The following is a 14,697-nucleotide window of genomic DNA, read 5'->3' as shown; positions in this document are numbered from 1 at the left end:
GTATTATTTCTGTTAAATCAAACATATTCATTATAAGTGATATATATTTTCTATATTTTTTTTCATCTGGTAAGTAATCAATCCTTTCATGTATTGGACAAAATTATATGTATTTGTATTTTAACTAAGTTTTAAGTTAAAAAATAATTACTTTGGAAAAAAATCTTACGAGCAATACATCAATATTTATGTCGAAGACAAACAATTAAAAAAGATGTATTTAAATACACGTAAGAATAGTCATTTCATTATATAAAAATAGTTTTTGTGCTCCAATAATGAATATTTTTAGAGGGTTACTAATTGTTTCATTTCAGCTTGCGAAAATTGCAGGAAAGAGTCAACACGACAAGATACTCGACGGCATCGAAAGGCGCGATCGTATACCAATTTCTACATTCAATTTTTTTCTTGTAGATTTTTATGTTATCACTAGGGACCATTTGAGACATTTAGTTTACAGACTTAACCGACAAACGTTTAGTCCAGTAAATGAAATGCGAAAACAACGCTTCCGATAAGCTCAAGAAACAATTTCCTATATGTTATTTTAGTTTTATTTTTCTTATATCTTACACATTACTTTAAAAGGCTCAAACGAACGCATCACAACGAGTTCCTTAATTATAACCTTTTCTTTTTTTTCCTTTTTTTTTTATTAAAAACCACAATCACGATAGCGATAGATCCATTTGTATATAATACTATATAAATTTCACACCTAACGATAAATTTGTTTTTCTTAAAGAGAATGAGCCTCAGGGAGAAATAGCTATCTCAAATTTGAGTGAACTCGAGAAAATTGAGTGTTCGGGAAAAAGACCAAGTGGACCACGATTAAAAGCATCTCTTATTGCAGAAAAGAGGTGTCACATACTTATCGAGCGCGCAAAATCTTGATATTTAGAAATATCATTGTTGTAAAGCTTATTCAAACTTTAAGATTTCATACAGTTTAAGAAAATTTAGAATAATATTTTTGTAGTCGTAAATATTTATATTATTTTAATAATAAGCTTCATATTTTCTGAAAATATTTCGAAATTTGAAATCATATATTACTGTACTCTTGGCATTTTGTAAAAATATTATTTTTATAATCTTCTATAGTATGTATATCAATATCAGTCGCGCTCGATTTGAAAAATATTACATACAGTGATATAATACAAGTATGACTTTAGTTGTGTATACACGTGTCGATTTTATCAAAAATTATTGAAACAAATTGAATCAAATTTTAAATTATGATTCTAATTTCAATAAAATTATTTAGGATTTTTTTATTTAACAAAGGCTATAATGATATTTGGAAGTAGAAAAATATTAATCTTTAAATCTGAAATATAATGTTAAGGTCAATTAACCATATATTTTTCAAAACGAAACAAAGTACTATATATTATTTTCGAAATTTTTTTAAATTCTAAATTTATCTCGTATATTTTATGGCATCATACTTTATATCAGCTATAAAATTTTAAGAAAAAATGACAGATGACGTAGAATAATATCTTTTAAATATCATTTATATATAATGAATAAACAAACTTTTGTATCGTGTTTCATGTTAATAAAATTAATTTCTTTAAACGACTTTAAGTTTTTTGTTTCTTTTCGATTGAGAATAAGTAACTTTCTCAAATAAAGAGTATTTACTTTAATTTTTCTATCACCTCTTTTTGATTAGAAGAATCGTCAAAAAATTTCTTTTATTTTGAAATTTTTTCTTCAATCATAAAATTTGTTCAAACGATGATTATGCACAAATATTATCTACTGAATTATTTTATCTTTTTAATAAATCTTCATTTTTATTTGCATGCTTTTTTATACAGTCCGTTGAAATCTGGAATTTATTTTCTATGGCCTACAGTGAGACTTTAAAAACTTTTTATACACTTGATAATAACTCATGCTTTACCTTTAGATTTCGCACGAATAAATTTCATTTTAAGTTTCCAAAAAACACCAAAAGAGTAGATGTACTATTTATACGTGATTTTTATCGTATATAGATATTTTTTTAATAAGGAAATGCTTGCATTTTTAAACACCGAACATACATGCCTTAATTTATTTACAGCCTAAAATATCAGTCGAATAAGAGTCATGATGAATGCGTAGTTGTTACATTTTATTTGCTGATTATTTAGAAACTTTTCTATTAGATTTGCAATGTTTTCATTTTTCATTTTTTGATTATGAGTGGTCTTCTTGTGTAGCCACTTCTTCGTTTGTTCTCAATATATTTTTATCCTTTTCATCTACAGAGTTTTTCCGTCTTTTGTCTTAGATCATACTATATACCAATGTGTTAGGTTTTTATTTCTCTGCATTTGGACTTGTCCTGGATTTCCAAAGTTCACTCATGAAATTTCTTCTCGAAAAATGGAAAGTTGTATATATTAACATACAACAAAGGAATAATAAATTTCTTTATTTTTTTTTTTGCCTTTTCTCAGTAACTTCGCGGATGTTACGTAGCTCGAGGGCGACGCTTTAGGAACCTGAAAGATCAGGATGCGATAATTTTAAATGTGAAGTTCCTATTTGGAATTATACATTAGATGAGGAGTAATTTTCTTTAGTTTAGAATTTTCATATATCAAAGTGAAGAAATGTGCTTTATTCCTGTATTAGGCGTTAAGTGAACTATGCATTTATGGAATCATTTTCTCTTATTGCTAGAGAAATCAAATCCGATATGAAAATTTTCGCCGTTTTTCTCATTATTTGATTAGACGATGCGATAGGCGGAAAAATATTTGTAGAATAGCTTTTATATTGTTTTGCTCCTTGGATAAAAATGTTCGCAGAAGCAGTAGAAAATTTGCAATTATCATATAAAAAAATTTATGGACTTTCTCTTTTCCTCTTCTCAATCTGGAGCTTTCAATATTTCCATTTTTTCAAATAATGTCGAGAAAACTGTTTTCAAAACTATTTAATGTCTTATGTTTATTGTTTTTCTCATAGTCAATTAAGATAATTTTCAAAGGTATCTGTCTTATTTTTTATTCTTACTCGTATCCTTATTGAAACTTATTCTTTATTTTTAGCTTTTTCCAGTGTACTTTTCAAATGTCGCTCTTTAGAAATTGAGATATTCGAGAATATTGTCGCTTTATGAAAAACATGCTTTGATGCGTACTAACGAAAATATTAATTAGCATCATTATTTATTTCGCCTTTTAAACCTTTGTCTTTTTTCTCATTTTTAATGACCAAAAATATATGTATATGTATATTTATATATAATATATCCTTATATAATTATGTTGCATTCTTAAACGCTAATAGTTGGTATAAGTTATTTTCCCATATATTAGGTAGTTTTAAATGACAGAGAAAAAAATAAGTTGCGCTCATAACTTTGTTCCAAAATTTCCTATAGCATTTTATCTTCATATTTCATTATGATGAACGACAATATCGATTAATTACAACTAATAAGAAACAGCATGGAATAATCTAGTGAAACTTGTGATCTCTCTCTTTTCTCACTAGATTATTGCACTGACATCCTCTCGCATTTTAATCGTACGTATATATTTACCATTCTTCTTTTTTTTTTATTTAATTTGCATCGCATAATTGGGACTTCTTTATACATACAAATCACACGTATATTTTTTTGCTTTTAGCAGGGGTTTTCTAAGTATGTTTTTGAGGGTCATGCAATCTTCGCGGATCATCATCACGGATGTTTAAATTTTAAGGTTTCTTTTTGTAAGTTTTTTTATCTTTTTAAATTCATATAGGCGTTCGTATCGTGTATGTGTACTTTGTATTAGACTTTATATTTCTGTGTATTTATATGTATAATAACAAAGCATATTACGAAAATTTGTTTGCTTGGTTATTTTTTTTTTATTTTTAATCGTTTCGTATATTATTTTAGTTCGTAATATTTCTCCATATAATAATTTTTTATTAATTGTCAAAAATTTTGCACCACGTATATTCATGAAGTTAATTTTGAGAAAAGTTTTTATAATGACTTTTCTCTTTCATTCTTGCAAATCGTTGAAATACGAAGTATTTTAACTGTTTGAATCGCAGCTATTGAAAGTGGTTTGTTGGCGTATAGTGATTATTGTATACGTAGTTTTCATATTATAGTATTTTATTCATTTTTAGAACTCAATATATAATTTATATTTCGTTCTTATTTAATTAAAAACTCAGAATTCAATATAATAAATTGAAATGTAAAATGCTTGCTTTTATTTCATTATTAAAATATTTTATATTGCAGAAAGGTTATATTTGTTGGCACAAATTATTTAACAAATTTAAATACGAATTTATACCAATAGTTATTTAAAATGAATAGTTATAATATATTTTTTTTAATTATAGATTTAACCATTTTTTAAAAGTACTTTTTTGCAATTTAACTGAAATAGTAATTTCATTGTAACTAAATTGTAATGTTATTTTAGAGAAAATTGTTTACATCCCCAAATTGTTTACGTATGATATTATTTTAGCAGTAATTTAGCATTTTAAAAATGTTGTCATTTTATAATAAAAATTGAATGTATGGACCATCAGCCCCATATCAAGACAAAATTTATATGAGATGAGAAAAATCACTTATACAGTATGAAGATGTAGAACATTAAATGAAATAAAGATCAATAAGTATATAACTTAAAAGTAAAGACCCGATTAAAAGGATTTGGATGAATTTAATGAAAAGATTACTGGTATTACGGCAAAACACGAAATTTTTCATTTTTGCAATAAAATGTCGAATTACTTATTTAATTTGTTTCAATAAAAATTACTGCTTATCTTTATTTCCAACAATATATAAATTCAGTAACTAAAAAATAACTATTTAGAATGCAATAAAAATTCATTATCCTATTATTTGAGGTTCAATATTTGATCTTTGAAATTAATTTAAAGTCAGTATATTTTGAAAAATTTAAGTAAAATAAAATGAATCATTTTGCTATGGTGTATCTAAGTAAATATTGTTGACGTTTAGAAATTTTTGTATAAAAATTTTTCATTTTAATTCTTAGATTGACACCATGATAAGATAATTCCAAAGATTAATTTGGAAAAAAGATAGTTGAATTGATAGGTTATATTTTTTGACTTACACTCAGGTGTTCTAGAAAAGGTAGTGTAAAAATATTAGTTGACTCCAAAGAAAGGAATCTCGGCTAATTTGCATCAATTTTTAGCTTGAAAATTTATATCCTTTGACGTGTGCATTATATACACGACTTTGCAGATCTCTAAATGAATTATACAGAGTTTTATGTCAAGAAGAAGTCGATGGACATGAATAGGAGTGTCACGTTTTCATGTACGTATGTATCTATGGATGCATAATCCATGAGCTTCTGTAACAGCATGAACAGAAGGGTCACATGATCATCTTCTTTCATTTTAATAATTTATCTACCGATGTATAAATTTCCTTCTTCTAAATTTTAAAAGAACGTATTGAGTGTATTTAGAAACAGCGCGCGATCAGTTATAATTCTTACTTCTCACCGCCCCCTCAATTATATCATTAAGCGTATAACAGTAGTACTTATATATCTCCGTTCCATTATCGTATCGTTTAGAGACAGACATTCTCTCATTTTCTCTCTTCTCTCTCTCTCTCTCTCTCTCTCTCTCTCTCTTTCTCTCTGTATCCCCCCTCTCTCTGTCTCTACTGCTCTACCGATTCTTCCATCATCGTCGGCTGTGGACTTGGCGAGGATACTCGCTCCTGCGGTGTCGCTTGTTGTAACGATGTTTGCAGCTGATTGTTTGGTATATCCGAGCAGCCATTACCGGTGGCCGTGACGATGACAGGAGATGTAGTGGAGTTGCTGTAGCCGCGCTGCAGCTGTACCACCAAGTCACCAGTCCCAGCCGCGTAATCCTTATGTTGTTGAGTCTTCTGGTTTGAATGATCTATTACAAGTTTACTATCACAGGCACTTTTTTTGTCAGTTGATACGGCATAGAGGTTGTGTATATCCGAGTAGTGGTTCAACTTTTTGTTGTTCATTTCTGGGCGATCCTCTGTCTTCTCACTACCGCCACCATTTTGTACCTAAAATACATTCAAGCATTATAGTATTACATAATGTTTCAATTTTTCACTGATATCGATTATTTGGATTGTATAACATTTTTCATACTTTTCATTTTTATTGTAGTAATTTTTATTGTTATAAATACTTTCAATCTAGGTACTAATATGTATAAAAACAATGTTGATAGAGGACTTAAAATGAAATTTTAAGAAGAAATTATAGATTGGTTTGCATCTTTAATATAATACATTAAAAATAACGGTGATTTCAAATTCTCAATTCAATTTCGTAAGAATTCACTTCTTAATATGTAGGCAAAGACTAGCACATAAAAGATTCTATTACTATACGCGATTATTAATCATTAACAATCGAATATAGTCAATCAATATGATTATTAATCGCTCTAAGATTGAAGTAACCCTGCTTTATGGTGCACTTATTATTAAATGAATACTTTTATTTTATTAATAGTTGAGTAAGAAATTAAATAAAAATGCTATACGATCCAAATATGTAACCGTATATAACAGCCGTACCCTTAACTATCACCATTGTGTCCCACAGAAGCCATAACAGTCTCTATTCGTGTAACTACCTATAGAAATATAGTAAATGAAGCTTTAACTACTGAAAGTTTACTAATAAAGAGTATTTGTGTAATGTAAAACCTTACGGTAAATACTATATCATACTTTATTTCATATATTTAAACTATGATGTTGTGTTATAAGTTGAAAATAAGTAAATGCTACTCTATTTGACGCTCTTATAATATTTTTCCGCTAGAATTAATACTTTATATTATAAAACAGATTTTCAACAATAGCAACAAGAGATTTAATAATACCATTGTTCGTATCGTAAAATAGAAGCATTTTCATTATAGAATTCATTTTAATATACATGAATACGTAATGAAAGTCTTACTGTTAAGGAAGATTTAAGCGTACAATTTGTGGTTTATATATGTATTATTCCTTAAAATAGATATAGACCACAGTTTTCTATTTATATAGACTTGATTTAATTTATAATTAAATCATTAATTGATATATTGATATTATATATCTTCATATTTTCTATACTATTTTTCTATTCAAATAGTCTAAAAAGAAGAGCGACATTAATCGGCCATAACCAAAAATCTTTAATTTATATTTGTATAAAGAAATTAGCGAATTATATTATTAACATTTTTCTAAGATATTTATGTCCATAACAAAATGTATTCGTAAAATAAGGTTGCTTTCAAGTGAATTCAAATTATATAATTGTTTCCTGGAACTATTATTTATTAAACTGCTATTCAATTTAATATAAAAGTTTAAAGATATATATTGGAATTCGATAATCAAATAAAATCAAACGTACATCACGGAGTAAAAAGATCATTAATTAGACCTACAAGCTACAAAGAGATTTTTCGAATAAATGTATTTAATGACATTAAATAAATTAATAAATACTTTGGACATAAATATATTATGAAGAGGCTAGAGCTGTCCCAACACCAAACGCAACACCGACCGCTCTTTACCTCGCGTTCTCGACTACTCCTTGAGTCCCGGGTGGTTTCGTCCTCCCTGCCGGAACCACTGAGCCTTGAGAGGGAAAGCGGCGTAGGCGGTGAGGTGAGGCCTCTATCGCTGCTTTCATCTATGGCTCTCGCTCGCTCCGAGGGCGATGGACTAAGATCGACAGTAGGTACTCGCTCAGGTCGTTCGGGAAGAGGTCTTTGCTGGGAGGCTGATTTGTAGTTCGGCGATTCGTCCTCGCTACTGTCCTGTTGGCCCGTTCGTGGTAGTGGCGTGCGTCTCGAGTTCCTGCACAACTGATCGATCAACACCTTGCTATTGCTTAAGTTTTCGGAATGTTGTTGAGATGACGGCTGCTGCTGGTGCTGTTGAGCGGCATTGCTCCGTGCCTCTGCAATGGCACGCTCTCGTGGTATACCCGACTCGAGACTGGATCTTATCAGATTATCAAGGAAGCTACCATTGGCTGCTGTACCATCGTATAGACTTTCAGCCATCTCACGGGGTGATTTTATCATCGAGGCGCTTCGAGGATTTGATGTGCCTATTGGCCGATTGAACAAGATACCTTAGATTTAATTGTTTTACAGATGGCATGATATTTTATCAAGATAACGTAAATCAATCGAGCAACAAGCAGTTTATTTACGAGAAATTATAGTAAATACATTTTTAATCTTAATTTTATATCCCAACGGTAAATATATTCTCAATGATATTACGTACTATTATTATATTATAATTCCAACATTTATCAATATTTTATCATTCGATTGGGCATGAAGAGAGCCTAAATAAGCCACAAAGCTTATACATTATTTACATAAGTTTGTGTATGTACTACCTGGCTGTTCGGTTGGTGCACCATCGTGTTGCTGCTGCTGAACGATGGCATTACGTTGCTGCTCCTGAAGGCCTCGCATACGCTGAGTGGCAAAGTACTGTTCCGGTATAATGCCTGGGACGTTGGGTCCTCCTGGAATAAAGGGCGAGGGCATGAAGGGCGTTGGGCCCCAAAAATTGAAGGGATGGGCAAATGGTAAATGCGGCATGCCGTCTATGAAGGGCGGTATCTTGAGGCCGTTCGGTCCGGGTAGACCAGCGCTGCCGGTTGCAGGTGCGAACGGCTTTTGGGGAGTTTTAAGGAGCGGTTTCTTGTCCGGTGTCGTCGGTACGGTAGTGCGCAGCGTCGAACTCGTGGCCGTCGTTACCTCTTTTGTTTTGTCCTCCGGCTGCTTTTGATCCCTATAAAACGACAGTCGCTCATCAATCGATGGAGTAACCTTCTTGACCATTCGATCGTTATTTTTATTTTAAGATTTAAGAAAGAGGATTGTACCGAGCTCAAAAGGGAAGAACGTAAGTAACGTGCTTTACCTTTTCCGTGGCCTCATGAGGTGCCGCTCCTTGACTTTGTACTCGAGTGTAGAATGTGGAACGCCATAGTAGCTGCCGGCTCTGTGCACACTCATCTCGCCTCTTTGCACGGCCCGCACGGCCTCGACGAGACTGTCTCTGTCGTAGTTGCGGTATTTACCGCGTTTCGGCCTCGTACCTTTGCCTCCCGTATTGGGTTTATTCTGCTGCTTATCCTGGGACTGAGCCCCGGTTTTCGATTGCTGCGATTGACCACCCGTACCTTGCTGGGACTGTTGTGGTGGTGTGTATCGGCCTCTTTTGTAAGGATTCGATTCGGTGATCATTGACTGGCCCACTGGCGCTCCTTGAGCTAAACGGTTATTAGCAAGTTAGTTCATTCATATATTTTACTTCATATTTCACTTTTTTTAATGTTGGATTCAAAAATATTCATATTATTATTTTTTAAATACTAATTGTTCCTTTCAGTGACATGCTTTTTTTATCACGAACTCAACTAATTTTCAAAACTATCATGTTGATCAATATATTGAGTCTTTCGTAATACATTTTTTTTTGGAAAGCACTAAAAAATTACAACCTATAATTAAATTATCTGTGGTAAAAGAGGATAAATTTTGAATATAAAAAAATATGTAATGAGTATGCACACATGGAAAATATAAGAATTTTTTTACTTTTTTTATTAGTTTTTTTTCAAACGTCTAATCACCTGTAACGTTGTCGTCAAATGTTCTTGCTTATTTTTTATATTAGTTTCATTAATGTCACTATGGTTAAAATTGCATAATCTGGTTTTCTTTACACTAATAGGATAATTTTATCGATAAGGATACTTAAGGTATGTATCATACTTTAAACAATAGTCTTTTATAATAATTTTATAAAATGTTTTAATAAATCTTTAAAGTATGTACAGTCTTAAATATAAATATTGTAGTGAAGAATAAAAATTGTAGTGGAAAAGTTTAAAATCAACCAAGTAAAATGATGTGTGTATGCTGGTACCCTAATGTCTGAACAGCGATGTTAAAATTAAATTAATACACGCTTTACTCGATCGATTTTGAGAAGTTTTATAAGCAAGATCGATTTTCTTATCATCTTGATAAAGTGTGTACTAAAAACTCTCATCAATCTTCTTTAAGCTTTCTGTGTGTCAATATCTAGTCACGGGATTATGGCATCACATGCAATTTTGATGTATTTGATTTGATTATAATTTGCTAGCCGAAGTGAAACTAATATTGCTGGCAGTTCACTCACATGGGATGCCCGTAGTTGTCTGTCCTTCTTGAAATTTGACGCTGATACTTTTAGCGATAACGTCGCGGAAGTTGACGACCATGCTCTTGCCGACGAGGGAGTTAGTTGGCGAACTGGTACCAGAGAAGGCAGGACTCGCACGCTCGTGGAGTGCTGGACTGCCCGGAACCGTGTTGAAACCCTGGGAGAATGCCACTGTGCTTGGCTCGGTGCCGTTCTTGCTCGGACCTGGGGCGTTGCCCGCCGGTTTGTAGGACGGAATTTTTAGTATGGGCCGGCCTTGGCCGCTGTCGCTCGCCTCCTCCTCAATTGCCGGATTGAAATCATCATTTGTCATCGGTGGTCGTTGGCCCGACTGAGAGGATGCACAAAGTTAATAAAGAAACCGTTGTGAAGGGATTATATCAGTACTTTGATAGTCAAGTAGCTTTTCGTCGATCGCTTGCACACTTTTATTTTCCATTTCTTTCATCTCAATTGTTGTTCATTACTAATTTAATAATTTATAATCGTGATATTGTATACACCGATACATTGCTTTTATAAATTGGGCTCTTTTTAGTAAGTTTCTATATGGAATCGCCATATCGTAACGGATAATTTTACATAGAAGTTTATTTTAGCTATTATCTTTGTAAAACGAACTGAAATCGTCTCACTGAACTATTTATATTCATTTGGCTATTTATAAGCAATATGTGTACATATATCTAATTAAAAAATTTAATTTTTATTGAAAATTTCATACATATTATAATTAAATTAATAATTTATAATATTATTTTTTTATTCTATGTAAAGTATTAAAATTTAAAGTTCATTTGATTGATGATTTTATTATAGTTCCGATTTATAAATTCAGTCGTTTAAACATTATTGAAGTAAAAATCGAATAAATATCTTTATTAGTAGTTTTATTTTTTCATTTTAATTATCAAAATTAAAATCACTGATTTATTTCTGGTTTTTAAGCAATTTCATATTTACAATTTACTTAACGTAATTAATGCAATGTGTTTGAAATTTATAATGTAGATGATGTATATATTGTCTGCTTTCAGTATTGAATAAAAGAAAATCTGATTATAGCTTTGATTAAATATAGCCATCTCTCGTTAATTCTTTACCTGTGGAAGACGATGCTGCAGCGAAACATGATGAAGATGTACCTGGTCGCCATTAATGACAGCTTCCTTGCTAAGCTTTTTATCTTCACACATTAACCGACGCATAACCTCTGGAATTCTGTAGTCTTGTGTTTCCATTCCTGCAAATATGATAGGTCCTATGTTAATGCTCAATATAATACATCCCGAATTTTGTCATCAATATATATTATTGAAACTTTAAATTTGATGTGTATAAAATCCAAATAGACCAATAAATTATTTTCTAATCTACGTGATTCAAACTAATTAATTTAACATTTATTAAATAATAATTAATACATTATTAAAAAACTTTAATTTGACTAATAAATAATAAATTAATTATTTAAAATTATTTATAATTAATTAAATGTTTTTGAATTGCATTTTTGACAGAATTTCAATAGATTGATAGTCAATAATTAATTATTAGTAATTTAATAATAAAATCTAGTATTATTTTTAAGAAGTTTGGTTTCCAAAATAAATTCATAATTTTAATCAATCAATTTTATCAATCACAAATTAAATAAATCAAATACATATTTTATCTAAATTAAATTTATGCTAAATTTGATATATACGTACAAAAATTTATTTAATAAAAAAATAATAATAACATGCATTTTCAAAGGATAAATAAATTATTTTATAAAATAAATATTAAAACAGCTTCCTTATCGAGTTCAATTTGATTGATCTTTGAATTTAAACTAGATTTAATGATAAAATGAAATTCAATTTTTCAATATAAATATCAACATAATCTAAGCTGCAAAGAAAATATTGCAGAAACAACATCCACTAGAATTTAGATTAAATGAAATTTTTTAAAGGTGAAAATGTACATATAATGAGATAAGTGAAATGAAGATACGAATAGGGGAGTAGAGAGAAAGAGAGAGAGAGAGAGAGAGAGAGAGAGAGAGAGAGAGAACAGGGTTGTAAATGAGGCAGCGGTAACAGTAAAGGTCGTAAATTCCTTCTTCCTCATACGCATTGGGTGTTATATCATCGAGCCCCTGACTTCTATTGATCCGAGAAGACTTACATGGCTTTCATGAACGTATTTTTCGAATTTACGTTCATGTTGACATATGCGATAGCAGTAAAAGTGGGCGAAGTCGTACATTATGTATCGATAAATGAAATGGATTGACCCAATTTCCATACCTTATCCGTTTATCGGCCGTATTCTCTCTTTCTTCTATATGTATATTTATATATGTATTATTCCGCATACAATTTTTCGTGATTTAGTTGAGCAATAATATGCACTCACTACTTTTTAAGGGAATTATCTTCGTGCAACTTCATTAAATATTAGTGAAAGAAGGGAACTTTGAAATTGCAAATTTACGAATTTAAATTATTTCGTAATTTTTGTACTCAATTTTTGATCCACAGATGCAATTTTTATAAGAAATTCATCTATAATTTGATTTCCATAAAACCTGGACTATTCTGATAAATCAACCTATAAACATCGGTTTGTAAATTAAAAATTATCAACGTTAGAGAAAGTTGATTGCTTAAACAATATTCAATAAACACTGTTTTTTATTTTGTTGTTTTGATTTTATAAAATCGGTGACATAAGTATTCTTAAAAGAGATCAGAAATATTAACAAAATCGTAAATATTGAAATCTGCGAATTAAAAATATTAATAAGCACTTTAATGTACTTATAGATATAATAATAATATATTTCATAGTATAAATATAAAAGTATTTTTATTTATATGGTAAATTATATATATATATCTAGAGTTAAAGGAATTTCATAACTTGAAAATTTGTTGAAAATATTTTAAAGCAAAGCATTTACTTAAATAAATAACGAAATAGTAACTTTTTTTTTTTCATTAAAAACACGTTTTTTTAATTGTTAAAAATAGAAAGCCCATATAATTATACATTAAACTATAAGGTTTTCCACCATAGCCTTGATTTTAAATAAGCAATATTATTTTCAAACATAATTCCAAATATTAATTTTAAACAACTGTATAAAGCATTCTTATATTGTAATGCCCCAAATCTATTGCAAGAAAATTGACGACAACAGTATAAATTAATAAATTTTTTAAAATTGTATTATACTTTATAAAGAAAAAAATATTTATATATAAAAATTCGTTTGGTCAGTTTATGTCATAAAATATACGTATTATATCTTTCGAATAAATGCGTATAGTATTATAGTAATAGTTTTCAAGTTAATTTGCAATAAACTAGTTCAACTTTTTAAATATTTTTAATAAGTTATGTCTTTTTTATAGAATAACAAGAATAATTATAAGTAGTTAATATTCTAATAAATACGAAATGAATTTTAAATCAAGGTTAATATATGAATGTTTTTATTCAAATTTAATCGGAATATAAAATATTATGCTTAGACAGATTAGTAATTTTCTTAATATAACAATTATAAAAATATACATAGTTATAGAATAAAATTTCATATGTAAAATGCATGCTTTGAAGGAAAAAGTAATATTTTTAAAAGGGTTTTATTTCTGTATATGCCGTATTATATGATTAAATAAGAGAAAGTACATTTTTCACTGAAAGTAAAAAAGTGCATATTTTGAATAAATTTATGAATCCATTTATCACTTTGAATTAATACTCAATTTAAACAGTTGTAAATATCGTGAATTCTTTCAAAAATATATTTCGAGGGCGTGAATTCCTACGGACATAATTACCGAATTCGAGAGGCAAACTTGTACCCACCTTTAAACGGAGCAGCAGCTGCCAACATCTTTTGTATGTAGGGTCCAATATTGGCATGTTCGAAGGCTGACCACTCAGTGGCTCCACTTTCCTGGCCGCGTTGCAATAGAGTCCTCAGTGAATCACCGCCACTACCCTCAAGACTGGAAAACCTCACGAGATCCTCGAGTGATAGTAAGGGTTTCAGCAAGGCTTTCTCTACTTCCTTCTCTTCTTCTGCACCCGATAGCTCCTTATCGTCCACCTATGGCAGTAGCGTATTAAATAACCGTATAATTCGGAGCGGTAGCCCGATACTTTTGAGCTATTTCTGCTTATACCAATTTCGAATGAATATAAAGCAGAAGCTCGTAGAAAGCAGCTATTTTTGTCAATTTCTTAAAAATTTTAAAGTTTTATACTAAATAGCTTTTTAACAATTAAATTTATTTTCGTTTGAAAACGGCGACCTATAAGTCTAAAATTTCTTGATAAAATAGCTTTATTTAAATAAAATTCTTATTAAGAATTATTCAAAATATAGATTAATTGATGATATAGAAATTAAAAAGTAGTTGTACAAAAAA

At 29.9% G+C, this 14,697-nt stretch overlaps 1 protein-coding gene across 1 annotated transcript in view; it reads right to left on the bottom strand.

The window, feature by feature from the left end:
- Positions 1-5,127: 5,127 nt before the first annotated feature.
- Eip93F (Ecdysone-induced protein 93F) overlaps positions 5,128-14,697 on the bottom strand; it is a 57,290-nt gene continuing 47,720 nt past the window's right edge. The window contains exons 10-16 of the mRNA XM_011498616.1: positions 14,132-14,375; positions 11,368-11,507; positions 10,241-10,595; positions 8,972-9,323; positions 8,439-8,839; positions 7,597-8,138; positions 5,128-6,073 (exon numbers count right to left, since the gene is read on the bottom strand). Coding sequence (XP_011496918.1) covers positions 5,684-6,073; positions 7,597-8,138; positions 8,439-8,839; positions 8,972-9,323; positions 10,241-10,595; positions 11,368-11,507; positions 14,132-14,375 — 2,424 coding nt within the window. The 3' untranslated portion in view covers positions 5,128-5,683. The remainder of the gene's footprint in view (positions 6,074-7,596; positions 8,139-8,438; positions 8,840-8,971; positions 9,324-10,240; positions 10,596-11,367; positions 11,508-14,131; positions 14,376-14,697) is intronic.

The sequence above is a fragment of the Ceratosolen solmsi genome, unplaced genomic scaffold, assembly GCF_000503995.2.
Source record: "Ceratosolen solmsi marchali unplaced genomic scaffold, CerSol_1.0 scaffold30, whole genome shotgun sequence".
NCBI classification, from domain to species: domain Eukaryota; kingdom Metazoa; phylum Arthropoda; class Insecta; order Hymenoptera; family Agaonidae; genus Ceratosolen; species Ceratosolen solmsi.
Note: the sequence above shows the minus strand (reverse complement) of the source record. Positions and strands in the feature narration are given on the sequence as shown.